The 27579-nt window shown below is 46.0% G+C and overlaps 1 protein-coding gene across 5 annotated transcripts in view; it reads right to left on the minus strand.

Moving 5' to 3' along the window:
• Window positions 1–239: 239 nt before the first annotated feature.
• BRD3 (bromodomain containing 3) overlaps window positions 240–27579 on the minus strand; it is a 31786-nt gene continuing 4446 nt past the window's right edge. Inside the window, exons 2-12 of one of the 5 annotated variants that reach the window (XM_088525317.1) lie at window positions 17802–18119; window positions 15947–16084; window positions 14838–14985; window positions 13212–13426; window positions 11190–11561; window positions 5619–5747; window positions 4524–4715; window positions 4140–4375; window positions 3396–3688; window positions 1447–1575; window positions 240–1016 (exon numbers count right to left, since the gene is read on the minus strand). In XM_088525317.1, the coding sequence (XP_088381443.1) occupies window positions 901–1016; window positions 1447–1575; window positions 3396–3688; window positions 4140–4375; window positions 4524–4715; window positions 5619–5747; window positions 11190–11561; window positions 13212–13426; window positions 14838–14985; window positions 15947–16084; window positions 17802–18002 (2169 nt within the window). In that variant the 5' untranslated portion in view covers window positions 18003–18119 and the 3' untranslated portion in view covers window positions 240–900. Of the gene's footprint in view, window positions 1017–1446; window positions 1606–1859; window positions 1925–3395; window positions 3689–4139; window positions 4376–4523; window positions 4716–5618; window positions 5748–11189; window positions 11562–13211; window positions 13427–14837; window positions 14986–15716; window positions 15837–15946; window positions 16085–17801; window positions 18120–27579 lie in introns of those variants that run through there. The other 4 variants (XM_088525319.1, XM_088525321.1, XM_088525318.1 and 1 more) reach the window with 4 other exon arrangements.

Here is a 27579-nt window from a genome sequence, read left to right on the forward strand (position 1 = left end):
GTCTTTTTCCTGGACGTTATCTATTTTCTGCTAAAAATAACAATTCCAGGAAACCTGCGAGTGTCCCTTCTTTCCGACATTTTCCCAAGAAAAAGCTCTTGAATGTGGAAATAAACAAACAAGTAAAAATGCAACCACTCTTATTGCTCACGTGCTTAAAGCTCATGCTTAAATACCTTCCTGAACAGGTGCTTATGCCCCTACCAAGATTAAAAATAAAATAAAAAACAAGCAAAAAAAAATACATGTTAACAATCCACAGTACATGAGATTTTTTTCTTTTTTGTTTTTATGTAAAAAGATGATAGCATCTGCAATTTCATCACACTGTAGACTTCAAGATTAAGAATACTAGTGCTAATAACAAATACACCAACTAGTTCAAAAGCTAACATCTTTCAGATACAGTACCATTTTACAGAGATTTCTTTTTAAAAAAAGATTTTCTCCTTGTGTGAGCCAAGTGGGCTTATTAAAAGGGAACGTTTTGGGAGAGGGGGAAAGGGGTGGAGGGAAATGTACTACAAACCTCATAGGACTTTCTAGTGATCTCTCGCTAAGAGCTCAAAGTTCTTCCATTTCCCACCAATAAACTTCAGTAAAAACGGATTTTAGAGACTTTATGCACTGGGAACTATTTGTCATAAAGTCTAGCCACACACACGCAAAGATCTTTGACCTATTAAAAGCACCCCCCAAAAAAAAAAATGGAAGATATCTTTTATAACACTGAATTAAAAAAATAAAATAAATGAAATCAGAGTGAGAAGAGAGAAAAAAACCAAAAAGGAAACCTGACCACCGTGGAACAAGAGCGGTGTATTAACGCGAGAAGGGAACGCTGCAGCGCGCTGGGGAGGCTGGTGTCCGTTTGGGGGTTTGTCCGTAAGTGTCCGTAAGTCACTCCGAGTCGCTGCTGTCCGAGCTGGAGCCGCTGGAGCTGCTGCTCCCCGACTCGGAGGAGCTGCTGCTGCTGAGCCGGGAGGGCCCTCCGGAGGCGGCCGAGCCGGATTTCTCTGCGGGCAGGAGAGCAGCAGAGCGGTTAGTCGCGAGATCGGGAAGCGGCTCCGGGTTGGCTTCTCCGGCCCTCTGCATCCCGCGCCAGGGGCTTTGCCGTGGCCCCGCTCCCTTCCCGGCTCCTTTGGGCACCTTCTCTCCCCATGGCTGTGCCAGGCCTCGTCCCCTCCGCACACACGAGCTCCCCGCAAACCCCTGCTCAGCTCACGCGGGGACTCTGGGCACCCAGCAGCAACCGGGCAAACCCCAGGCTAACAGAAGACAGTAATTTTGCCACAATGACAAAGAAAATTCCTGGCTTCTGCTACCTTTTTTCTTCTTCCAAGCTAGAGTCTTCTGTCTGAAGTTTAGCTTCATCTACCATTCCTTTGCTTCTGCCCACACACACCTCTCCAGGCATCATTAGAGCAGTCAAACCAGAACCGTTACCTTTCTTTGCAGGTTTCTTGTTGTTGTTTAGTTGCCCGCTGACATCCTGTAACCGTTTTTCTAGTTCTTTCTTCTTTTCCTGAGCTAACTCTTCTTTAGACTTTGCTGCTTGCTTTTTTCCACTCGCAGCTGTGGAGGAGGAACGCATAATTTCTGAAACTGCATGGTTGTGGGGGAAAAAAAGAGTGGACATCACTATTTTACAGGGCATGTAAATCTGTGCGACCACTGCCACTGTAAAAGTCAAGTGACCGCACAGCAACTACACATCCCAGATAGAGGACAACACGCCAAGTTGTCTAGATCCAATCACCATCATCTTGTAACATGCACTTTTTAAAAGAGACCTTCTGCAAAGTATTTTAGAAGATAGAAATATCCATGTAATAACCTTGTAGTTACAGGTTACTTACCAGCCAGTTATATGGTCAATAGCTACACATTTGAAATTACAGAATTGTTACATGGGTTTTCTGCCCTGTAAAATAAAGTGTCCCATTAAAGGTTGTCAGAGGTAAGCATCTACCATTAAAACTTAAGATATATTATACAAGAACTGAACTGCATTTTGTTATGCTGCTTCAAATATAAAATAAAAACAGGTTAGAAACCAACAGTAACAAAAGCTAGCAGATGGTAGGAATGTAGCTATATCAATTGCACTGAAAATGGTAAAAAGTATCAGCAATCCTCATGCTTTGGAGCAGAAGAAATCCCTCCAAGGAGGAGTAACAAGTGTTGGGGCCAATATCAGGAGCAAAACCAAGGCCTGATATTCTGCCTGAGCCAGCAAGGAAATACCTACATTTCTATGTATTTCTTTAAATATTGATTTAAAAAAATCTGGAGCGGGTGTGGGCCTGCACATGAGCACTCCACAGGCAGCAGGGCAGGCGGGTTGCGGTCGGGTGTCAGCAGAGTCTCCGCGGTGCAGCCAAGCCGGCCCGCGGGCGCCGAGGAGCAGGAGGACACGAATCCCGGGTTATCTGCGGTACTCCAGGCTGTGCTTCCACAACAAAAGACTGCTTTCCCATTCCTAACAACTCTGAAAAAAAAAACCCTTTCCTTGAACTCTACAGCAGCAAGGAAAGGACTCGAGAAACTCAAACCAGGTTATTCAAAAGTGAAAGGAAGGGTCAAAGTGTGACCGCTCCTCAGGCCTACCTGCAGGTCGGGTGGTGAAGAAGCAGATGCTCTGCGAGAGCTGTAACTATCACGTTATATTTAAGAGCATCACTCTCAGCTGACAAGTGGATGGACAGAGCCAGGACCACTTAAGGTGAGCGGCACTTTAACTGTCAGGCAGCTGGAGCTACGTTCTCCAGGGGCTGCACCAACTCACCCGCTGTGGACGAGGCACAGAGAAGTCTGCCCACATCCGTGCCAGCACATGGACATTTACTCTCTGATGTGGCAGACTGAGGATCGTGTGGTGCATCCAGGCCATCTAGGCAGAGCAGTTTTGGAGCCAGCACATAACTCAGACACTTACGCCCAGAACTCACAGGTTACTCAGGTGACTTTGTGCAAGTCATTTATTCCCTTGGTGCTCTGGATTCCAACCCTGCTTTTTATTTCCTTCCTAAATAGAAGATGAACTATTCAGGATAAGAAACTGATCCTTCCAGATGTGTGCATGTAACACCTAACAGAATGAGACTGAAACCTCTGCAAGTGCTTTCCAGATCCTAGATAAGCAATAAAGACATCACACAGGTCTTGCAGAGGAACACAGCAGTCCCTCCGGGTCTCCACAGGATGACATCATGGGAAGAAAGAAGGAAAAAATAGAAAGTTTCTGAATATTTTCTTTGGGAGAAAAGAAGCTCTAAAAATCCCTCTCATCACATACCCAACAGCTGGATAAAAGAATCCCAACACATACGCCCGGACTCCAAAGCTGAGCCCAAGAGCTGCTGGGGGAACACGTGCCCCAGGAGGTAACTTACAAAATGGTTTCCTCTGTTTTTTCTGTAAACAAGATTTCACGTATCTCTCCAGTTCTCGTAAAGTTGTGGGCTTCAATGTTTCAAAATCTATTTCTATCTCGTCGGGGTTGGAGTCCCTGAGGGAAGGCTCCCGCGACTGGATGATGTGCACCACCCTGCCCAGCTTCTCTCCAGGCAGGCGGTTGATGTCCAAGCTGAGTTGTCGTTTCTCATCATAGGTCATGGGCAGACCCTCCTCCTCCTCGTCGGAATCATAGGTTGCAGACGCTTGTTTGCCTCCTTTCTTGGGCTGCCTAGGGGGGTTGGCAAACATGGAAACATTTAGGAGCATATACAAGCAATGAATTCTCAAGTCCCCTTTTAATGAACATCCCAGGGCTTCTGACTTTGAACCTCTAGCCAGATGGTTTGAACAGTACCAGGACTTCAGAAACCTGAGATCAGCTGTTCCATTCCTATTAATTTTTGGCCCTTTATGGCATGAAACAAGCCCAGGTGGCAGTGGGGAGCAGCAATGAAGCAGCATGTCCTCATTAGCCAGGCAAAAGCAAAATCTTATCTCAGAATTCCTACCTGATCTCTCCTGGAGAGAGACAGTGGAAATACGATGGCTTCACTGCCAGCTCCAACTTAAAAACTCCCGGAGATACCCGGGAATGCTCTTTGATAGTGAGTTAATAGGAGGGATAGGACAACAGGGCTGAAAGCTCTTGGCCTTCCCACCAACAGGAGACCAGCTCTCACCTGTTAGCCGTGGTCGTGCTGTTTGCTTTTTTAGCTGGGGCTTTCTTCTGCTGGGTTTGTTTTGGTGGCTGAGCCACCTTGGGTTTCTTCTCCTCCTCAGCTTTTACTTTGTGCTTCTCTTTTTCCTTCTCTTTGTCTTTCTTTTTCTTCTCTTTCTCTTTCTTCTCTTTTTTCTTCTTTGGTTTGTTCACTGGCGCTTGTGACAATGCAGCTAGCTGCTCGTGGACAGCTTTGAGCTGGTGGAGAACGATGAAAAAACACATCAGACTTCAAGGGAAAAAAATAACCAAATCACCTCCAGACACAAAATTAGACCTTCCTTCCTGCTAAGCTCTTTCTCCTGCCCAAACGCATGCACGCAGACACACAAGTTGGCTGTTTCACCTGCTCCTGGAGCTCTGCTAGCCGAGTCGCCCGCTCCTCTTCGGAGTCGGAGCTGTCGGAGTCGGAGGAGCTCTCCTCGCTGCTGTGGCTGCTCTCTGTGCTCTTGCTCACCACGGCTGCCGCTGGCGGAGGCGCAGGCGGCGCCTCGGCGGGCTCGTCGGGCATCTTTGCAAACCTCATCTCGAAGACGTCCTAGAAAAAAGGGGAAAAACCCACAAACATGGACAAGGGCAGCCTCAGACATGAAGTCTTCACCCTGGCTTTTAAAACATGTCAGGTACCACAGCACATGTAAGGGTCTTTGTCATGCAAAGTGCTATACAAATAAATACTGACGATAACCTTCTAGAACATGGGTTGAAATCATCACGGTAAGACATGGATGGTTCCTCCTCTCTTGAAGAGATTAAAAGCTTGCAGTGGGTTAGGACTAGACTCAAAGTTTTCAGAATCAACCCTTGATGATCCATTTTTGCATGGGAAGATTGTGGGAGGTGACAGGCTCTCACAATCTCTGCCTCCCAGGGGGATTCTGCAGTTTTCCTGCACTGGCTGCTGCCAGAGACAGGAGCAAGACTAAAGGAATCCCAGGCTTGACACATTTTGGCATTTCTAACACTTTCCTCTGGTTTGCTTCACCTTCCATTTCTCCTCTGCTAAGCAATCCCTGTGCTTGTGAGTAGCTCTTGCACAAGGTCAGGCACGAATCTGGCTTTCAAACACCAACAGCAGAGCTGGTCTCAATGCCAGAACATCCCAACACAGCCTGGGCATCAGCTCTGTGGGGCTGGCACTGTTTGCAGTCCACACGGTTCCTCCCATCTCCATGGCATGCACAGAGAGGAGATTCTGCACACCCAGGAACACTCTCCTGTTCCTTCACACCACAACGACTACAACATTTTGAGCAGAACATGGCATGTGGTCGTGAGCACTGTGATTCTGCAGCAGAGAGCACTGAATGGGCTGCTTTCCAAGGAATCACAGCCTCTCCCTCGCCGGTGCCAAGGCCACCTCCACGCTAAGCTCTCCAAATGGTCCCCCTTGCAGCACAATTAAGCGGATTCTGGAAGACACGTGTGCCAACAGCTTTACCTGGAGCTTCCTGGCCATGGCTACCACTTCGTGGTCTGGAGGATTGTACTTGTAACAGTTAGAGAACATTAACCGAATATCTGCCGCGAACCCTTGCGCGTCCTGGTATTCTCGACTGTCCATTTTTTTCTGCAAACAAAAAAGCCAAAGGGGAAGGGGAGAAAAAGCCATAAGGAAAAGGCATTTGTAGCAATTACATGGTGGCATGCAGAGGGCTCAGATCAGCTTAAAAAAAAAAACATATTCAGAATTTTTGCTAAAAAGGATAACCAGAGCTGTTGATATTACAATAGTTTCAACTCTAATCTTTTTATTGGGTTACTAGGAAGCTTGCCTGGGCCAGCCTTCTGTTAGAAAAATCTAAAATAACATCCAGAGAGTCACTCAGGACAAGGGTTTGCTGGTTCAGAAACTAATGTGAACATGGAACATGGCTGGGAAGAGAAGTCAAACAAGCAAGTTACAATTATACGAGTGCCTTACATGTACATTTCTACATTTTTAAACACTTCTGTAGATCCAAAAAGGCAGAAAAGATCATGACATCTACTCTGAGCTACTAATAGAGAGCATGAATTTCACTTAGTGATTCCTACAGCAAGACAAGGCACTTGTTAAACTACAGCATCCACTCACGATTTACAAGGCCCAGCTGACAGAATGGATACAGAATCCATCTTTTAGGAATCCATTCCTAATGTTATCCAGTAATGCAACGAGGACAAATACCAGCAGCTAAATCTTGCACCTGGCTTCTTTCCCTTATTTCCAAGGTCTCACTTTCATCCATTTCTCTTGCTTTGAGTCCAGAATGAGGCAGAATTTCCCCTCCAATGAGGCAGCTGCAGCGGGACCTGTACATAGGGTGACAACATTCCTGCCATGTTCCCTGTGGTGCTGCAGCCAAAGTGCAAAGTCAGACTTTTGCCACAAGATCTTGTTCTCTCAGCAAGAAACTCAGAGAAAGAGCTGGAGCCCAGAGACAGGACGGGAAGGAGACCTGTGTCCCTCCAGCCTGAAGGAGGGCCGGCCTTGTCGGAAAAGCATTTCAGGTCAATTCCAAAGCAAAACAGTATGTTCAAAGGGAACCATTTATTTTAAATATACCTTACTGCATGAAGGGCTTTTTTGACGCACATGTATTTGTTTGGTGTGCTCACTGACTGATTGTAGCCTACAAAGCACATTTCAGTGTCTGAGGCTTTGCCTTCATCCAAAACGTGTTTTATTCTAGCCCCAAAGCATTTTAATCTCTGATTTTTGTTGTTGTTTTCTTGTAAAGAAAAATTAGCTTGACAAAAGAAAGAAGAGAGTTTAAACTGATGAGGTAGAATATCTCCAGGTTACAAATTCACTTTGAGATACTCAGTTGCTTAAAATATGAGGTTGCATTTACAATTGCAAATCAGAGCCATGAACAGCAGGATTAGAAAAGGTGCTGGGAGGCCACTGGGCCATGCTCTGCCACATGCAACTTCTACCACAGCAATCTCTTTTGTCCTTCAGCAATTAATTCTATTGTTTAATAATCACTAATGTTCAGGAGTTTGTTTCCCAGCATTTAATGTGACTCTTACTCTAAGGTATATCCTGTCCTGTACATGGCAGATGCAGGGAAAACTTGTTGTCTTCCCCTTTACAGCATTTTTTTTTCCACGTTTGAAGACCTAACTTATCTCTCTTGTATTTCCTAAACTCCCTCAGTTCCATCAGTCTCTCCTCAAATGCATCATTTCTGGACCTGCCATGGTGCGCTCCAGGTCTCAGAGAAGCTGAATCCAAATGATTTGTCATTCAAGGTTCACCTTAGGGCTTTCCAAGTCCCTGTTCCGTAATTACCAGCACCTTTTTCAAGGCAGGTTTCAGGACACAAGGCTGGTGCTGACCAGGGCTCGGGCCACACGTATTTTCTCTGCTGCAGTCACTCCAACCACCTCCACCAGCTGGGGAGGACTCGGCCCCATTTCTTGGGCCCTAATTGCACCTTGCAGAAACTGCCTCAATAAGAGCAGCTGCTTCACGAAGCCCCTGTTCTACGATCTCAGAAATCCTCTAGAATAGGTGCAATTAAAGAAATCTTTGAAAATTCCCTGAAAGAATGTCTCCTTGCTGTAAAAAAAAGACACGCTCAGCTGCTCCGAAACCACAGCAACTCACTGCAAGAAAATTAACTGACTAGTGTATTTATATCCCCGGAGGTAGTACTTTATTCCAAAAGTAAACACTTCCTATAAATCCACTTAGAGAGGACTACGGCTTGTTCACCACTGCATAAGAGGCAGAGACATCTATATTGCTGCTGCTGACCCAGAAGCCAGAGGGAAAAGCTGAAAAAGATGCTCCAACCTGCACTTTGGGGCACGGAAATTGGTACCGCTTGACCACAGCTGTTGTCACCTGCACAGAATTAAAGCTAAAGTCTCTGGGAGCCTCACACTGCAGAACTGCACTGCTTACAAGTGGCAGGATTCTGCTCCAGGCACTTAACATTACCTACTGCATCCCAGAGAAGTCTTGCTATCAGCTTCAGGCCCAGAGCAAAAGATAATGAAACACTTCATAAAAAAACAGCACCAGACAGCACTTCAAACAAGTTTATTAAGAAAGACTCTACCGAGTGGAAAGACAAATCCAGAGTCTTTACATATGAAAGACTCTGCTGGGTCTGCCACTAACCTGTCTCCAGCTTTCTGTCCTATGCTGCTACAGAAAGAGAATAACACCCACCCCTGCAGGAAAAAAGTGCAATTGGAGACCTATGCTGTTAAGAGGAGGAAAATTAGGACTGTAGAGAGTCCTAACTGCCTGCAAAGGCAGCGGCAGCCCAAGGAATCGCAGCACTGCACATGGATTCTGCAGAATACTTTCCAAAGAGAAGCCTCCAAACCACGTCTCAAAAATACATTATTCACATGCATGTTCCTCTGTTAGAAAAAATGTCAACTTGATTAGAGCAGCTTTTGGCTTTTGCAATTCCCGTGCTGTTTTTGCATTTGCTGATAGGGATGGTATATACTTCCTGCTCCTCACTTTCCTTTCAGCCATAAAATCCCAGAGCAGTGCAATTTAGATGAAAGGAAGAGAGGATGCAGAAGGTACAGATGGACAACACGGCTTGAGGGACTTCAGTTATCAGGATGCAACTTCTCCTTCAGATTGTTGTGCAAGTGCATATCCTATGGTAGGTGGTAATACAGCTGGAGCTTGATCTTAAGAATCAATGGAAATATCAGCTTGGGCAGTCAGGTTTCCACTCCCATGGTGGTAGGGGGAGATCTAGCAGGTTGCTGGGGATCTCGAGAGACCCACAGGCATCCTGTGAAGTCAAGGAGATGTGAAGGAGTTGGGAAGAGGTCTGGAAGGACTAGGTTCACCACCGAAATTAGTTCAGTAGCCGAGTTGATCTGGAACATGGCCATCTAATGACTTGTTTTCCCAGGACTAGTAGAGAAAAGGCTATCAATAACTGTCTGCAGCTCTAATTCAATAATGGGAAGAGCAATTGTACGGATCAAGAGACACCTCTTCCCATCACAGTTGTTACCAGAGAACAGACTTCCTTGAAACTACAGTTTATAGACTCTTAGAAAAGATGTTGACATGTAGCCTACAAGCAGCCTGTAGAGACATAACTCTGAGCAGATAACACTATAGTAAGTAGCTAATGTCACTTAAGTCCTGCACCTCTGTCCTGATACACAGAATAATACTGAAAAAAACATTTACAATCTGGTACTGCTCAAAGACTGGTCACACTGGGCCTGGCCTTGCTCTCAGCAGAGCCTCTCAAAGGAGCTAGTGACTTCTGGAAACAGCAGATCAGTGCAAGAGCATAAGGCAGGAATATGAATCTGTTGGGGTCCCTTCTGAGCTGAATTATCTTATGGGCCTGTGCCCCACAGCATGTGGACAGACCTCCAAGCTAAGTGGACAGGAGGGACTTCACTGCAAAACCAAGTGAATGAATTTTGACAAGGCACAAAGTCACCTTATTAATAAAAAGGCATACAAGTCACATTCAATTAGCTCCTTCTCCTGCTACTACCACTGTTTCTGTCTCCCTCTTCTCGACTAGGTTTCCTCTCCTTTATACAGCCCCTGAAGTAATTAATACAGATCAAAAGCCACTGCACTCACTCCCACATTGGTCTGGCTGCGTCCACATCAGGACAGTTTCCCCACATCTATTTCCCTTTGTGCTGCTTAAGCAAAACCCATTTGTTTTCAGCTCAACTCACCATCCTTCCTCTCCTCTCATCCCAGGAGGCCAGGGAAGGCTTTTAACACAGCTTGGCTCTATTACAAGTCTTAGACAACCCCGCACGTTGCACTGGCTTATGTAAAACAACAACAAAAGTCAGGACAGTGTAATTTCAGGAGAAGACAGACACCCAACTCCACCACAGCTTACCCACAACAGCAAGAACTCAATCGATAATAACGCTTAGCACTTAAATAGTGCTTTTCAGAGCGCTGTCCTCACAACAGCCCTGCGAGGTGGCCTAAGTGTCATTATCCCCATGTTACAGACAGGCACATTGAGGCACAGAGCTGCAGGAAGACTGCTCGGGGTCACAGCTTCAGAATGGGGATTAAGACTCACTCCGATCTAATCCTCAATGCACAGATCATGACAACTATGTTATCACCACGGAAAACTACTCCTACAAATGCAAGAGCCCCTGCATCATCATGTCTGATTAACATGGCAGAAGCAGAGCATAATGCTCTAACTCTTGCATGGAATTTGCCCCAAAATAGCTGGAAAGAACCAGGAATGGAGCTGCCCCATGGTCAGCTGGGCATTTTAGGCAAAGCCAGGCACCACTCAGCTGGGACACAGCAAGTCTGGCTTTTGGACAAAGCACTTTTTGGTGGGGGGTGAAAGCCAGTGGAAACACCTCAGCTCCCTGCGCATGGAAGAAAGTCTCTCCTCCACCAACACAGATTCCAATGACCAGCTGCCAAGCAGAAGACAGGAACTGGAAAACCAAGGCTCTGCTCCATGGATATCTAGGAGGGAGCCAGAGAAACCTCCCAAATGATGGAAAAAATGCCTCTTAAACTGACCCACACTTAGCTAAGCTCTTAAAGACAAACTGCACAAGCATCATATTATTTCCTCCCCTCTCCCAAGTACCAGGCGATCGTCAGGTTCCAGTTGGAATCGCTTGGTGTAAGCCTATCTGGAGCACACATCAAGCCAACAAGTAGATAGGCAGCAGCTTCTGGAAACAGGACACTATCAATCGAATCTCATGCAATACTGCACCTCTTCTCAGAGCGCAACGAAGTCCCAAGCACACGAGCTTAAACAGCTGGACTATCCACAAAAAGAGAGGATGGCTTTGTACAGTCTGCATTGCGGGGAAGAAAAAAAAAAGATTTTCCCACTTCACAGGGAAAAAAGGAGAGGGCAAACAAGTGAAATATAAAAAAAAATCCAAATAATATCCAAACAGGTTCCAGTTTCTACCCTTGTCCCCCCGCTTCCCTCTCCCAGAAGGAGCCAGTCCTCTGAAATCAGAGGGCCACGACACCCTGCAAAAGAGGTGGTAAATGTGGACGTACTTTCACAGTACTGAGATCCATGGGGTGTTTGATAATGTCATGATAGTCATGTAGTTCCAAGGCCTCTGCGTCCACGGGCTTGTAAAAGGGCCACGCGTAGGCCGCGTGCTTCTTGGAGAGCATCTCCTTGAGGATGCTGTCACAGTACTTGAGGTGCTCGGAGAGTTTGCCCTTCTTCCCGGCGTGCTGGGGGACCTCTCCGTCTTCAAGGTCTTTCTTTGGTGGCTTGATGGGCCGGCCGCCGCTCTCGCGGCGCGCGATGATTTTGGCCTGTTTGGGGTCCGAGAGGGGAGTGGGTGACTCGCTGCGGCTGGCGGTGATGGCTGAGGTGGTGGGGGTGGTGGTGTCCGCTTTCCGCTTCACTCCCTTCTTCTGAAACACCAAACAGATGGAGCTCGTGAGTGGGCAGCCGGTGCTCGCGCTCTGCCAGCAGAAACCTAGCACAATTCATCCTTATTTCTGGGATCTGCCTGTCCTCCGACAGAAAATAGAATTACTTCACTGGGATAAATGGAACTCGCGACTAGAAGCTTCAAAACCCAATTTAGTGACTGCAACGTGATGTATCACCACATGTCACCTGAGCCACAGCAACAGCCGTCTGCGCGTCTCCAACCCAGGGCCAGACACGATGCAAAACGTGTTAGTTCTCTGCATCTCCCTGAGATCCAAGCTAAGGATTCTTAGCTCGTGTTTGCCAAGGGAAAGGAGGGCGCCCAGGTCATTACTGCAGCTCAGCTAACACATGGTGACTTGTAAGTGGTAGTGACTTAAGCACAAGTCTGAGTCCCCAGTGGCAGGATCAGGCTGTAAGTTCTGAACCAAAGAATATTAATCACCAAAGACCCCAGAGCCCTCAATTCTTTGTATTTACAGGCCATACAAAGGCAGATTATTACAGACAAGAACAGGAATGCAATGATTTTGCCTCAAGCAAGTTGAGCATCTCTGTCCAATTTAATCTGTGACTGTGAAGCCAGCTCTCTCTTGTGCTCCTAGGAAGGATTTACTCCCCTGGATGGTAAGGAAGAAGTTTTCCCTCAGGAAATCCGAAGGGAATCTTGAACAAATTGCAAGCAGGATTCATTTTGCAGCATGTATTTGGCAAACTCCCTTTTAGGCTCAGCCATGAGTTTGAAAATTAAACTGAATTCTCAGAAACAAGTCACTTGGACAGAAAGTGCAGTATGAATAAGACAGGCTTCTGAAGAGGACTGAGTTCAGCTGCAAGGAGACCTGACTTCCAATTTCCCTAGTAATTCCCAAACTGTGGGTTTAACTAGGCAAGACAATAAATCTAGTGATTCTGGTAGCCCATGTTAGTGAACACCAATATTGCTGCAGCTTCCAACTCAATTTCCCAGCTCAAAAAACACCTCCCACTTTCTCTAAATTGTTTTCATCATTTTAAAGCAATATGCAATTTACTAGGAAAATTCCAATTATTTAGAGCAATGTTTTCATTTACCATAAATGAACCTAGTAAATAGTGAAACACCAGTGACGACTCCCTGATTAGTCAGTAAGACAGAACTAATGCACCCAAAACCTGGAGGCAACATCAATCTCCTCCAACTGGAGTGACAGGCTTGTCCTGAACTGCTTTATGGCAGAGAGGAACATTCCTAGTGCTGGAGTCTGCAAATCTTAAGGGAACAGACCCAGTTAAAATCCCAGCAAAAATCCCAGTTAGGAGAGATATTTTGTATTATATGGTGCAAAATGGGGGAACCTCTGAGAGCTCTGGTTCATGGGATATCAGCACTGGCTATGTCTATGGTCAGATGAGAGCTTTTAATTGAGGCAGGTGACATCCCCTCAGCTGGGATGAAGCAAAACCTTTTTCTCAACCCACTCCAACTTAATGGGAAGCTCCTGTCTGAGCACATCTCAGAGCGACAACGGTCAGAGAGGCAAGGAGCCAAACGCAAAGAAAAATAATGCATGTAGCCAGCACCAAGGGGGTGAAAACGAGCACTGCTTATCTGCCTTCCCAAGAGGAAGAGGTCGAGTTCTGTTTACCTTGACTACCGGTGGCGTAGGAGGAACCACCGGCATGATCGGAGCAGCAGGCGGAGGGGGAGCAGCGGCAGGAGGGGCAGTGACAGGCGGGACATTAGCAGTGATGGTTGGCACAGGGGTGGCAGCAATGACGGGCGTCTGAGACACGGCTGGAGGGACGCTCTGGAACGGGGCCGGCGGGGAGACGGAAGACACGGCCACTGCTTGCTGGGTTCCTTTCAAACGACAAAGCAAGAACGCGCTGCGATGTAGCGATGGTTACAGGAGCCCACGAGACACTGGGGACAAAGTGACGCTGCTGCCCTCGGGCTGTGCGACCATGGGCTTGGCCAAAGACCCCAGTTTAGGGCCACTGGAAGGGCAAGGAGGACACTGAATGACTGCCTTGGTGCTGTTACCCAGGGGCCAAAAAAGCTGAGTGATCACTGGCCTAAGTCTGCCTACTGTGAGCTTTAAACTAGCCGCACACAAGCAAAATACTCCACATTTTGCACATGAATGGTGTTGTTCTGGGACAGTTTTCACCCTTCTGCCTGCTCTCAAAGTACCCTGCTCTCAGAACAGCATCTCAAGCAGAGGAAAATGAGGGAATAGAAAATGATTCTTTTGGACAAGCTCTGTTTTGAATAGACTTCAATCTTTCACTAGGAATGGCCATCAGTAGCAACCACTCCTCTATCCCAGCTAGATCCCCACAAGTTCAAAGCACTTCAGATTCACTGTGAGTTAATGCAGAGCAAACAGCAGAGCTGGGAGTACAACCCATGTCTCCTGATACCCAGGCAAGGTTCTCGTACAATACATCTGCACTGTCAAAGAACTGCTTACTAGTCCAGAAGTGGAGGGAGTGCCAAGTCTAGTAATTAATGACCAAACTAGCAACACTTTCCTATATTTTTACAGCAGTTTTTAGGATGCTGAAAAGACAACACCACAAATTTCTAGGCTTAGATGAAACTGCAATTATATTTGGCACCTGGGAGTCAGGAAAGTGAAAGGGAACAGTTGACTTTCCCAGAGCAACAATTAGATCTTGTTTACAGAAAATGCTCGCAACAATTTACTCAGCCCACACAAGCTCCTTTATGAATTGTTTTGCCCTGCTTAAGGATGTTTCCCTCTTAAGCCCATTTGAAATCAGCTCAAGGTAAGCTGAACTAAACTTAGTTTCAACTGATACGCAATCCTCTACACAGCCTTTTGCAACAGCATAATAATTCCTTTTTGGCAGTCACACATCACTCTGGGTATAAACCCAGAGCCAAAGCAGCTTTCTGGGCCACAGTGTCTCTTGTAACAGCCTGGGGTGTCTGACTACCTTGTGTCTCTCTGCCTTGGCTTCCTCTTTGCATAGGGGAAGCAATAGCAGCACGAGGGGCATGGGGATGGGTACACCATGGATGGGGAGATGTTTGTATGATGTATGCGGGGCCTTAAGACAAACCAGCCCTGAAACAGTGGGGGATCAGGACCTAGAAGTCTCGTATTCTCTCCTGCTGCTCTAATCATCTGTGCACGTGCTCCTTTACTACCTCCTCACCCTTTACACACTCAGGTAGCTTGGACGGTGGGTCGGGCCTCAACAACAGACTCGTAACATTGGCTGTCACTGAACAAGGTTGATACCTGCACTCTGCGTGCCCGCCGACGGCTTGCGGCCTTTGCCTTTAGGAACTGGGGGTAATAATTCGACTTCCTCCTGAGGCATCTGGGCAACCTTCTGCAGGAATATCTTCTCCAGGGCTTGGGCCATGAGGACGATGTCATCTGTGGGCTGCAGGGACAAGAAGACAAGCCAGTCTATGCCATCCACACATCAGATGCAGAGAGGCTCAAGATGAGACTTTGAAAACCTCAGTGACGCTGCCCTACAAATAAATGATGCTTATTCAAGCCCTGCAAATAAACTAGGTCTCCTTCTCCTCCTACTGCTACCCTCCTACTGCTCTTCCTGGTCCAGCACGTACACATTACTGACCCCAAGTACACTGCATCCATGAGGACTTCCAACAGCAGCCCTGATAATGAGCACACTATCAGCCTAAGCAGCAGCAAACTGAGCAGATGCCAGCAGGTCCAAGAGAAGAGCGTAACCATATTCTCCGTGGCTCAAACTAAGTATTTTATTTCAGCTGGTTCTCCAGTATGGTTCAACGATGACAAACCACCATAGAAAACATCATACAAGCAATACAGGCTTTTAACATTAAAAACAGCAAATAAACCAAACCCAAAATAACAATATGCAATCACAAGCTGCACACATAGGTATGAAACACTGGCAGGGAATAGAATTACATCACTTACTGAACTGTCCTCTGCTACTAAGAGAGGTAGGAAATATTGTTACTGCTGGACAGCCAGTGTAAAACTTGTCATTAAGGAATCACTTAACACGTGCAAAATGTTGCATGAACTTTGGCTAATCTGAAAGAATTCCTAGCTGAAAATACAAGGACGAAAATCTTGAGCAACTCACCACATAATCCCAAAACAGAAACCTACCTTTAGTTAGAAAGCACATTTGCCATTTTAACTAGCGCGGGGGAAGAAAGCCACAGCACAAAGACAGCTTTGTACTTTTCCAGTAATGTGGTTGCAATTAGTGGCATTTCAAATCCTTGCAAGGCAGGCGTGTAGTGCCGAAAAGTTAGCCCGTTCAAAACCCCTGTAACAGCAGAAGTTGGGTCTTTCCCAGGCAGTGCCCCAGCTCAAAACTTGTCTGGATTCTTTACCTTGTTGTAAATGTAACAATTTGTAAACATGGTGTTGAAATCCTGCATACATTCACTGGCACTCCAATAATAGTTATGTTCCAGGCGCTTCTTGATCGTCCCCATGTCCATGGGGTTTTTTATTATTTTGTGATAATCCTGTTGAAGAAACAAGAACGAAGTTAACAGGAAAGTCTGTGTTCACATCTAATCCCAGCTTTCTCCTCATTCCTTCTTCCACATTTTCTTCACATTCCTTCTTCCCAGATTTTTTTGCAAACTGCAAACACCACCTTTGCTTTCATTTCTTTTCTAAGTTGTAGCTTTCAGTTCACTGCTGTTATTACAAATTTGACTACAAAACATGAGAAAACAAGCACAAACCTTCCCCAACCCTCATCAACACATGCTCAAACACACAGGCAAGTGATTGCATGGACATTATTGGCTTTTTATAAATGCTACAAGGGTTCTGAGTGCAGCTGTGGTTTGTACCACGAAGTGGAAGGGTGCCACATTTTTTAAATAGAATAACATGACAATTTATACTCACGGGCCCAGAATTAGGGACAGCAGTGTCAGCAGTAGCTTGAGCAGAGTGCTCAGTTTAACTATGGATTAGCTGTCATTTAGGAAATGGGATTTCTGCCTGCCCTTTTAGAAGGCTGCCTCTGAAACACCCATCACTTTCAGTGCCAGCACTGGTAGAGAACATACTAAACACTTTGGTGTCTCCCCTGAAACACTCTCCAAAGGCTTCCACGTGGTACTGCAGGCTGTGATTACCCTGGAGATGCTCTAAACATGCAAGGTTATATGCTTTAATTTTCTTATTTGGGAGAAAAGCAGCACTGTGTGACCACATGAAGCCATATGCAGCCACTGGCCCTTCCCTGAGCCCAAGCCACAGGAGTGGCCTGAAACAGCAGCTATTCCTACGCAAGGCAGAAAAGGCAACCCTGGGGGTTACTGGGTTTGTGCAGGTTTGATTTAGGCCTTGTGTGAAAAACAATTATTCTTCCAGCAACTCCTTTAAGTTCTCTGGTGACCTGCCTTTAAAACCACTTCAAAAGTCCTCACCAAGAAACTAAATCCACAAAAAGAAGACACAAAAGAGCAGAGACCTGGTGAAATATCACACAGGTGTTAAGTGTTTTACTCTTCTGGCTCACACTTTATATAGTATCAATCAACAACATTACACAGTTCTAAAGACTCCTGATCCAGTCCATAAAATCAGGTCATAACCTGTGGTAACAGGAGCTCTCCAGACTTCACATCCCTGAAAGCTGCTTGGTAAAAACACAGTCACTGATGAATGACCTGCTGGAGCTTGGACTATCCGGTCTGCTAGAGACAGGATACTAGCACCAAGCACTGGAGACACAGGGATGCAACTGGGGAGCTGCTCCTGCTTCCATTTGGAGCTTGGCAGCTCCCAAGTATCCTTGCTAGTCAGCTTCTCCTGTCCTCAACAGCCAAGCCACTGGAAAAACCAGGAAAGTTCAACAAATCACACTGATGCCAGTGCTAAATGCTCCTGAGTGCAGGCACCAAGGTTCTCACTCAATTTGGACAGACAGGGGACAAGCGGCATGTAAAAGTCACCACGGGTAAGCCACAAATGCTGCATCACGTTTCAGCTGCGCCAGGACAGCTTGCCTGGGTGCTGTTTTCTCCCTTCACTAAGGGTGCAGCAGGTTTTTCCTCCAGAGATCCCCAGTTTTTAAAGACATTGCCTTCAAATTTAGAGGGGCTGAGCACATTCATGGAGATCACAAAAAGCAACCTGACCAGTCTGATCTAATGACCGGAAAACTGATCTCTCAGAGCTTTCCAAGAACTGAACACAGGGCAGGAAAAGACAGATACTTACTGGTAAATTCAATTTAATTGCATCAACCGGTTGGTAGAAAGGCCAAGCAAACTGATGCTTCCACAAGGTCTTTACCACAACATTTTGCATATATTGCAGTTGGTTGGTTTTCCGGCCAGGCTTATTGGGGTTAGTGACCTCCGGCGGCGGGGGATTCACGGGGCCCTGAGGAGCCTGGATGGCTGAGGTGACTGTCGACATCTTCCTGCCTCTGGCTCTCACTCGCTGTCGCAGCAACACCAGCTAGGAGATTTTCTTTCTTTCTTTATGCTCCCCGAATGGGACTGGCATCCCATTTCCAGGGTCCAACCATGCAACCTAGATCATAAGAGAGGAAGAGCACGATGTGTAAATACACAGACTTACTTGAAGCAGGCATGTCCCATCACCAGCAACAGTAGGAGCATCCTGACCAGGTTCTTCACCCTTCATTTCGTTTCTTTTAATAAGCTCTTATCTTATTGACGCGCACAGTACAAGACCCAGGAGGCAGCAAGTCAACAATTCCCAAATTGAAGGTCTGCAGAGACCTGGTAAGCTTCATAGCACTGGTTCTTGCTGCCTCCTGGCTCAGAGTGCATCTTCTCACAAAGAAAACACATGGAGCAGCATAATCCAGTGCTGATATCATGCAGAGGTCCCCAAGGATGAGCTAATCCAAACCAGTAAATCCAGAACATGCAGCTCCACATTAACTTTCAAGTCTCCGTACTGCAAAATCCAGTAACTGTCCTGGGATCCTGATCCAGAGGAGCAGAGAGGGGTGCAGGGAGAGGTGCCATGATGAGCCCTGAGCACAAGATGCCACCAGCACCATCCTAACTAGAAGCGATCTCCAGATCCCAAAGGCTGTGCCAAAGCATTGGCTCAACGTAAGTCCTAATTCATATTATATTTATATTGCACCCCATGCCCTGGATAAGAGAGGGCTCTTAATGGTATGCCTGAAATACAGAAGAATACACATAAATTCCATTATTTTAGTTCTGTTTTTTCCTGACATACTCTAGAGGAAAAAATTGTCTAGCATCACTGTGTCACCTACACCATATGGTAAACAGCTTTGCTGTGTCATCTTCTATAAACATTTGATGTTTCAACTCACATCAGAATTGCAGCTACCTTACTCATGGCAAACAGACCACAATCACTTTCTAGAGGCAAATTATTTCCAATACATACAGAAAACGACACAAATATTCTCACTGACACATGTGCCTTGAGAAACATCATCAAAGAAGAGAGCAAAGACAGAAGCTGCAGTAACACAGGAAGAAGGAGTGAGCATTAGGACATCCTGGAAAAAACTTCCTCCTTGATATATCCCTTATCATCTCTGCTGAATACCTGGACTAAATATAAACTATCAACCTACCCGCTGAGCAGCTGATGAGATGATGATGAGAACTAAACACTTACCTAATTTAGGGGGATTTTATAAAAATAAATGTGTACAAACATAAACAGATCTGCAGCAGAAAAGGGTAAGTAACAGTCTTTCCAGTCTTGCCCAAGCAGCCAAAGCATCTGCTTTCCAGGAAGCCTCTGTCCCAGCAGGTCTCAGAACCAGGAGAACAGAGTGGAAGTGCCACCACCCTGGTGACATTGTGACACGAGAGAACACGCGGAAGAAGAGTTGGTGGCAGCAAGCAGGGAGCCAGCTGCGAGCGCCAGGTTCCACGGCCATCGGACAGAGCCCACCGTGGCTCAGCTCGGAGGGGTCCCCGGCTCCGGACACCGGAGCTGGTTGATTTTATAGGGCGAATTTAGTTTTTATAGTGCTTGTAGGGAAAATGAAGGGCCTTGCTCAGGCTTTCTGAGCAGCTCCCTGCAGGATTTCAGCCCCTGAAGCCTTGCAGCAAGATCCATCACGCAACTGCAGGCCCCTGCTGACCATCACCGAGACGTTTTGTTTAGTGTCGTAACAAACTGAATATCCAGCACCAGGACTGATGGGAAACGAACCGCTCACAGCGAGCAATTTATAGCCATGTAGAACATTTCAGTCAAGTTTGAAACTATATAGTAACATAAGTTTTCCCTTTAAATACACTAAGGTTAAATACAACACGGCTCATAAAAGCAGTAATTGTGTTTTCATTACATTTTCCTTATACCCTCCTACTTTTCCAAATCCAATCAAGAGAGGATTTTTAAAAACTTTATATTTACTAAACCCCGGATTGGTAACTCAGAAAACCCAGACCCCAGCTCCTGCCTCTGCCAGGACCCCCTCTGGCCTTGGGCAAGCCAGGCAGCCTCTCGGGGCCCCAGCTCCTCGTGTGGGCCACAGAGATAACGACATTTCCCTTCTGTCCTCATTCGTTCCACCCAGTAGCACCACGAGCTCTTGCGGACGCGCGTTGTCTTCCTCGCACGCGTGTGCCCAGCGCTCTGCTCGCTGGCCTCTAACAAGGCACCTACACGTCTCTCTAGCAGGGGCTGCAATAATCAGCGAGGGAACTCGGAAAGGATTTTAATTAAGAACATTAGCAAAGGGAGGAGGGGCTGGATTGGGACAGCTCGGCGGCTTCTCTGGCTACTGATCCTCTGCAACTCATTGGCTGCAACAATCCAACGCGGTTGAGGAACCTGAACCTCTCAGCAGCACCATCACCTAAATTCGGGATCCTGCAGCTGAAAGACAGGAATAGCTACCTGGGCTATTGCAGCAGCACTGGAAATATTTGTTGCTGGCATAAATGCATCTTTAATGTACATGTGCAGCTGGTTCTTCAGATTGAACATGAGCACCACTGAAAGGCAAGATCCTTTTCCCGTGAGACATCCCGAGAGCTCCAATTAAGTCTCGGCCTTACACCAGGGTTGAGGAGATCTCACTACAGCAGGGTGGGAGATGCTCCTCTCGGCACGATGCTTCACCAGGAAACAGAGAAAGGAGCAACCCAATCCCCCTGCTCTTGGCCAGCTCACAGCATCGTGTGAACCCTCCTCCTCGCTCGCTGCGGCAGCTGCTCTGACTCCAGATCATTCCTGATTTTTTTGGACTGAAAGTGTCCTTTTATTCCATTCCATTATTTTTAACTTTTCAAAATAATGTTTTTGTTAAAAAGAGAAAAAGGAAGATTAGGAAAACTTTCAAATACAACTTGCTTCTCTAGAGTTCAAATCCTTCCTTTTGAGATGAGCTGTAATGTTTCCTAGAGCGAGACGCAGCAAATCTACAGGCTTGGGGCTCATCCCCTGGCCAAACCAGTCATCAAAAAGCACAGCTAGGCTGCAAACTCTTTTTTTTGTTATTTTTGATTTCAATTCACTTGCTTGCATAGGTCAGCCAGTGCAGAAACAGTTGGCATGGAAAAAAAAATCAATTCCCTGTATTAGCAGGACAGCATTTTAGTAAACTTCTGCAGCCCACAGACAGTCTGCAGTTGTGGAGACTATTTTAAAAGCAGCTCTAAAGCCTCATGAAACCAGCGAGCCGGCTGCTCCAGCCAATGCTCTGTCACTTTCTTTGGCACTGCACAACTTTTAAGGGATGGCTCTGTCCCTTGCCACTGTTTGGGTGGCACAGGATGGCATTTGTGCTGATTGCAAAATTAAAAGGTAACTTTTTACATTTTTAATGCTTTACATTAGCAGGTGGGTGCTCCAACTCTTTTCCTTAGTGTGGTAGTTCTGCTGTTATTTGGACACCTCTGTGTCCAAACTACATCCAGTTGGGATGTAACTGTGGTTACATCCACGTTAGTCAGCACATAGGTCACTTCAGCAGGAAGATGTTGGGCAGCAAAGGGGACGGTGCAGAGCTTGAACACAGTGGCCAGTCAGGCCTGAGGCAACACATGGATCTGGGGTTATTTGGGCACTGAGCATTCAAATGGGGTAAGAGAAACACCATGCAGGTGACAGGAAGATTATCCTTCTCTCCAATGATTATTAGCAATCACTTTCCTAACCAGACTTTCCCTTCCCCATCCTCAGACTAAGTGACATCCACTGCATTTCTGATAAATGATCTGTCAAGGAAACACAGATACAGAGGTTTACCAGACCCTGTCCCAAGGCCTTGCTGTTACACAGTGCAAGGAACCCTTGGAGCAAACCTCTTCCTAGCCCACAAGTGGTGCATCGCTGCCCATCAGAGCATACAAGTCAACTCATCACCACCAGCTGAGTGCAAACTGAGGGGAGTTGCACCCATTTCATGTACATGGCCATAGAAAATGAGGGTTGTACCACTTCTCCAGGCTCCTTGGAAGGAAATAGAGCACACAGGTGTCCTTTTCTTCCTCCCCCTCACACAGCTCTGTATGGGGATGCTCCTCCAGGCAGCTTCCTCCTCAACATCATCCTGCGACTCAGAGGACATAACTGTGTCCTTAACTTACCTCTGTGTGAGGGAGGAGGACAATCACAGAAGATTAACTCAGTTCCTTGGCTTCTGACTTGGTTTAATGCTCATCAGATTATACAGATGGATTTCTCACCCTTGGTCTCTTTGGCTATTATAAAAGCAGGCGTTGCCTCAGTAAGGAGCCTGGGGGCTCCTAATCAGTAGATCAGAGTCAGCCAAAAGAAACTGGTAATTTCAAGGGTCCTCAGTTCTGGAATATCCTCAGCACATCCTGAGAATCAGGTTCAAGGGTATGAAAAAGTCACTTCTTGACTACAACAGCACTAGTGACTCCTACCAGCAGTATTCTGGATACCTTGGTTAAAAGGATGGTCTCCCTGACAATTATTGGGCCAAAGCATCGCTCTTCATCCAAGTGCTAATGCCACTGGGCATCTGGTAAGAGTCTGAGCAAGAATTTAGATGCACCTCACATACCGTCTGCAAGGCACAAATCTTTATGGGCTCAGCTGCCTTCTAACAGCTGCAGATTCAAGTACAGAGTGATGTTTCACAGTGTAACAGGTTCGTTTTCATAGCTTTGACTTTGCTTTTGAGAACAATTTGGATAACCAGCCTCTGTTATGGATTAGGCACAGCTGATCTTGTTTTGAAGCAGGGAAAAGGACAAAACGACCTCTGCACATTTCTTCCAGCCCTATTTTGTGTGATTCTCTGACGAGATTTAGGCAGATTTTGACCCAGAAATATGTTTTCATGAAAGGTCTTGGGCTATGCACAGCTTTGTTAGTCAGGCTACAAGAGGAAAGCAAAGCAAGAGAGCAGTTGAGTTTACTTTAGTTGTTGTCTGATTTACAGGAAAATCCTATCAGTTGTACCTCTTGCAACAAGATGCACCAATTATACATTTGTGGCAATGGAAGAAAAAAGGTTAAGCTGTTTCAGCCTTCATTTTCAATAGGAATTTGGCACAGAAAGGAAAGTGTTCAACAGATCTGCATGTCCGGGCAGAGTCTGCTCATGCCACTTCTTCCTAGCAGGGAAAAGCAGAGAGGCAGTGAAATTACCCTGGATGATACACAGGATTGAACTCAGGATACCTCATAGTCATGAGGAGGGTCAGAGAGACAGCAGGAGAAGGCAAACCTGCCTTTTACCATTTGCTTTCTCATACCTAGTGCATCACAACAAATATATTGTCACCCCTCACCCTGACACGTTTATTTGGCAAGTTCTAGCACTCTAGGAGTTACTGCAGTCCCCCTGAAAACCGTTTACAGCATAACACCTGCAATCTTGCACTTTAGGCAAAAAAGCAGCTCTGGGAAGGTGCCTGGCACATAGCCACACACTGTACAGGCTCCCAACACGTCAGGAATAGGATGGGGGATAGGTGGGGGAGGAAGGAACGTGGCTGGGGGCACCCTGAAGTATGGGATAAACCACAACACAGGCAGCAGCTCGGTCCTTCTCTGTAATTCAGCAACCACTTCAAGCCCCATCCTGCAGAAGTGCTAAGCAACTTCCCCACAAAGTTACCCAGTTTTTAATGGCTCAGCACCTCTCCAGAGCTGGGTTCTGCAGACCCAACACCGACAAGATGCAACTAATTGGTCAATCAAAATAAACTTCTTTCTCAGGGAAATTTCAGTGACAATAAAATAAACTCAGGTTCTCCATACCTTTCTGGATCTCTACCAGGGGGACCCACCTCCTCTCTAGCTGCCTATTAAGAACAGATAAAAGGATGGAAGAGGTTCAGTGCTAGATATCTGGGATCAGAAAGCCTGGTTAGGAAGAGGCAGGGCTGTGGCACTCCCATTGTTGCAGATACAATAGCTACGAGAGCTGATCTATACCCAGCCCTGAAGACACATCTTCACACTGCATGATTGCTGCTTAAAGCCATCTTGGCCAGAGGAGTCTCCTTGTACGAGTATAATTGCCAAGCCTAAGCGAAAGTCGGCCAAGGACAGAAAGAAGTTTGGTGATTCCACACTCAAACATTGCTGACGGGTGTAACTAAAATGTCTGCAGACCCGATGACGACCTTTCCAGTCCAGCCACTTTCACAAATCCAGACCTGACACCAACGCTACCCCCTGGATGCCTGCTTAGCTCCATTACTCCATCTCTAAAGGCTTCTAGAACATATTAGCACTTTAAACTTCAAAAATGCATACAATCTATTCTTCCATCTCTACTCACTCATGCTTCTGCATTCAAGACCATACTTCTGGGCTAATCAGAACTGCAAGCCCATTTGTGCGCGTTGCTTTGAGCTGCAGTCACTCATGAGCATCCTGCACCCAAGCATTCCCAGGTGCTTTTTAAACAGGACACTGAAGTTCCACGACACTAACTTGCCAGTGACACATCCCACCATCAAGGTACCTTTGGCTTCCTGCTTGCCCATTCCAGCCATCAGGCAACGATGCCGCAGCCTGCAAGGAGTAAAGAATAAAAACACCACGTGCCAAGAGGTGACAGTCTGGAAGCCAAGGTGACAAGCAAGCAGGCCTAAGGTGCTCATCATTTCCATAGAGGATGGTGACTAAAGTCCTGCAAGGTCTTGATTCACTGTTTTCACCAAAAGCCAATCTAGGCTGCAGAAAGCAAAATGGGTGCAAAGAACAAATACAAACAGTACTAAGCAGTTAAACTGGAAAAGGACTTTAGCACCTAATCCTGAAGGACAGGACAAAAAAGCCCTACACCCTGTGTGACAGCAAAATATAGAAAAAGTCAGGAAAAGAAAGAAGGAGTAAATATAGAGAAGAGAGGAAGTGAAGCTTCCCATTTCATGCAGTTTGACAGTGTGATTGACAACAGGCTGCTGTTAAAAGCTGCACTGTAACCACACGCTCTCATTCTGAGCTACGGCCTGGGGCAGGAGAGCAGCCCTAGCACGTTCCTTTGGGACTTGGTCACCATTTTTCCTACACATGGACAGGACAGTCGTGGATCAGGGCTTCACTGTGCCACATGTTGCAGTCCATGCAGTAAGAGACTCCAGCCTCTGCTGCTCACCGGACACTGTAAACGGGCAAGCAGAGAGAGTGGGATGGGGAAAGGGAATAAAAAACAGATTACAGTGACTGCAAGAGCAATAAACTGACAGGTTAAACACCTAGACTTAATCTTGTTTCACAAGGCTGCGCCTAGGCACCACCTCAACACCTTCATTAATTCCTGGAAGGGCATTACCACCGAGACACTCCCCGGTTTTCGCTGAGACCAGATGCACCGAGCAGCATGCACGGAGTCTGCCCTAATTTGCAGACAGTCTAAACAGTCCAGAAAGAGCAACACACAGTGGCCTAAAGAAGAAGAAAAGAAATAAGTCAGAGCACAGGTTAAGCAGCACAGGCTCCTTCCTTTTCATTATTGCATCCCAGCTGCTTCCAGGATCTGTCTCCTAATCCTCCACTTTCATCCAGCATTCGATAGCATAACCTCTCCAACACACGATCCTATTTCAGATTCAACCTGTAACCCCAGAAAAGAACCTTGCCAACTTCAGGATAGCAAACTTTTTCTGTTAATTTATAAAAAAAAAAAAACACAAAGAAAACACACACTCTGGCATAGACCCAAGTTTCAGACGATACGTACATAACAGAAGCATTTATGTACGCCCACTAAAGCATAACGTGGCAACACCCGCAAAGACTTCAAACTCCTGATGGGATTATTGTATGTCTACACCCTCACAGGGTTTTCCTTTTCTGCTTTTTAAAGGATATGATCTGCACAGTTAAACATTTGTGTTTTGAAGGCAGTCTGCCCTTCCTCTTTTTCGTCAGTATATGGTGCTCTGTGTACTTTTACAGTACAATAAAGAACCCTCAAACTCAGTTTTATTCAACATACAGTGAATAAATTATATTTTTTCCATAAGATATTTTGTCATAATTGTTTCTTTTTATGCACTTTGATTTCCAAAGGGAGAGATTATGGGGCACAAAGCATTCTGAAGGAAAAGAAAAAAAGCAGGAGAGTGAATCCTTCCCTGCTGGGAAGAGCATCTCCAACCTTCCGCTCTCTCTGCAAAGAATTGCAAAAAGGGACAGCTGCAAAACAGGACACTGACACCACTGCCCAGTTCTTGACTCTCTGTGCTGGAGGCTTCTCAGTGCCTCTGTTGTAAAACAGGGACAGGACCATTTCCTTACCACGCACAATTAAAAACATCAGACTTTTCTTGTGCATTTATACAACCCATAGCACACAATTCCTTCTCAGCACTATGGTAATATGATTAAAAAACAAATAAACAACAACTTATATTTATGAGGTGTTCTTTCAGCACAACGCTGTCATCTAAAGAAAGGAAGAAGCCAGAGCTGCTGCCTGCTTCGCCCCAGCCCTAGACCTGCAGCGCTCTTCAGAGGTGTTTCTCAAAGATAAACCACAACACTGGTGCAAGTTTCACGACATCTTTAGGAGTGGAGTTTTAAATATAACCAAATTACACTTCCACTGGAATTTAAAAGGCTATATGCAACTAAGATCATCTCCTTTTAACAAAGCAACATATAGGAATTATTCTGGACAAACACGAAGTCCCTGCAAGTGGCACTCAATTCATATATATTATGTATTTAAAGGACTGCTTTCTGCTCTACACACCTAATAACCTACATCATAATGCTGCCTTCCATCTCTAATATTGCATGGCCGTATATTGACATTAAGAATTCAATTTACGAGTACTACAGATGTTATCCTTAGTGGCAGCTCCACGCAAACGCTGCCAGCGAGACAGACCTCTAATAAACACACATGGATCTACACATTAGTTTGCTGGAAGCATTTCATAGTACAGAAGAGAATTGTCAGTGATTCACCAGGGAAACACCCTCCTCCAGCAAGCAACCTCCCTTGCACACTCTCATGCTCCAGTGCTTTCTCCTACTCATTTGTTAAAATTATTTTTACATATTAAAATGATTACTGCTACTATTTTGAAGCAGAACAGATTTGCTTTAGGACAAAAAAGCACTGCAAGCATAACAAAGAATGGATCAGCTCCTACTGGTTCATAATTCATGCTCTAAGCTTGCAATACTGCAACTTCCCCAAGCGAAGTCTACCTAAATCAATATATGACACTCAAGTCAGTTTAAGAGGCTGGACAGTGAAGAGAAAGGGATCGAATTACCATGACTTAAAATTACTGCTTGTTAACTGAGCCACAGTAACATTAGACTTGGTAATTGGGCAGAGCAAGTCCACCCACCCATCAAGTTAATTATTGCCCTGAGCCGACAGATGAGCAGTAACCAGTGCAGCAGCCCCCCTTTTACGACCACCATATTCCCCAGGAGAGGTTGCACCAACTTCACTTTATCTGTTTCCAAACCCATTTAAGGACCTCATCTAAACAATGATGTTGGCCCAGAACAACTCAAGGTGTGAACTTAAAACAAGCACAGCCGAACAAGTGCAAACGCCTCT

The sequence above is a fragment of the Tinamus guttatus genome, unplaced genomic scaffold (genome assembly GCF_059628265.1).
Source record: "Tinamus guttatus ecotype Peru unplaced genomic scaffold, ASM5962826v1 Tinamus_guttatus_pri_ptg000226l, whole genome shotgun sequence".
NCBI lineage: Eukaryota > Metazoa > Chordata > Aves > Tinamiformes > Tinamidae > Tinamus > Tinamus guttatus.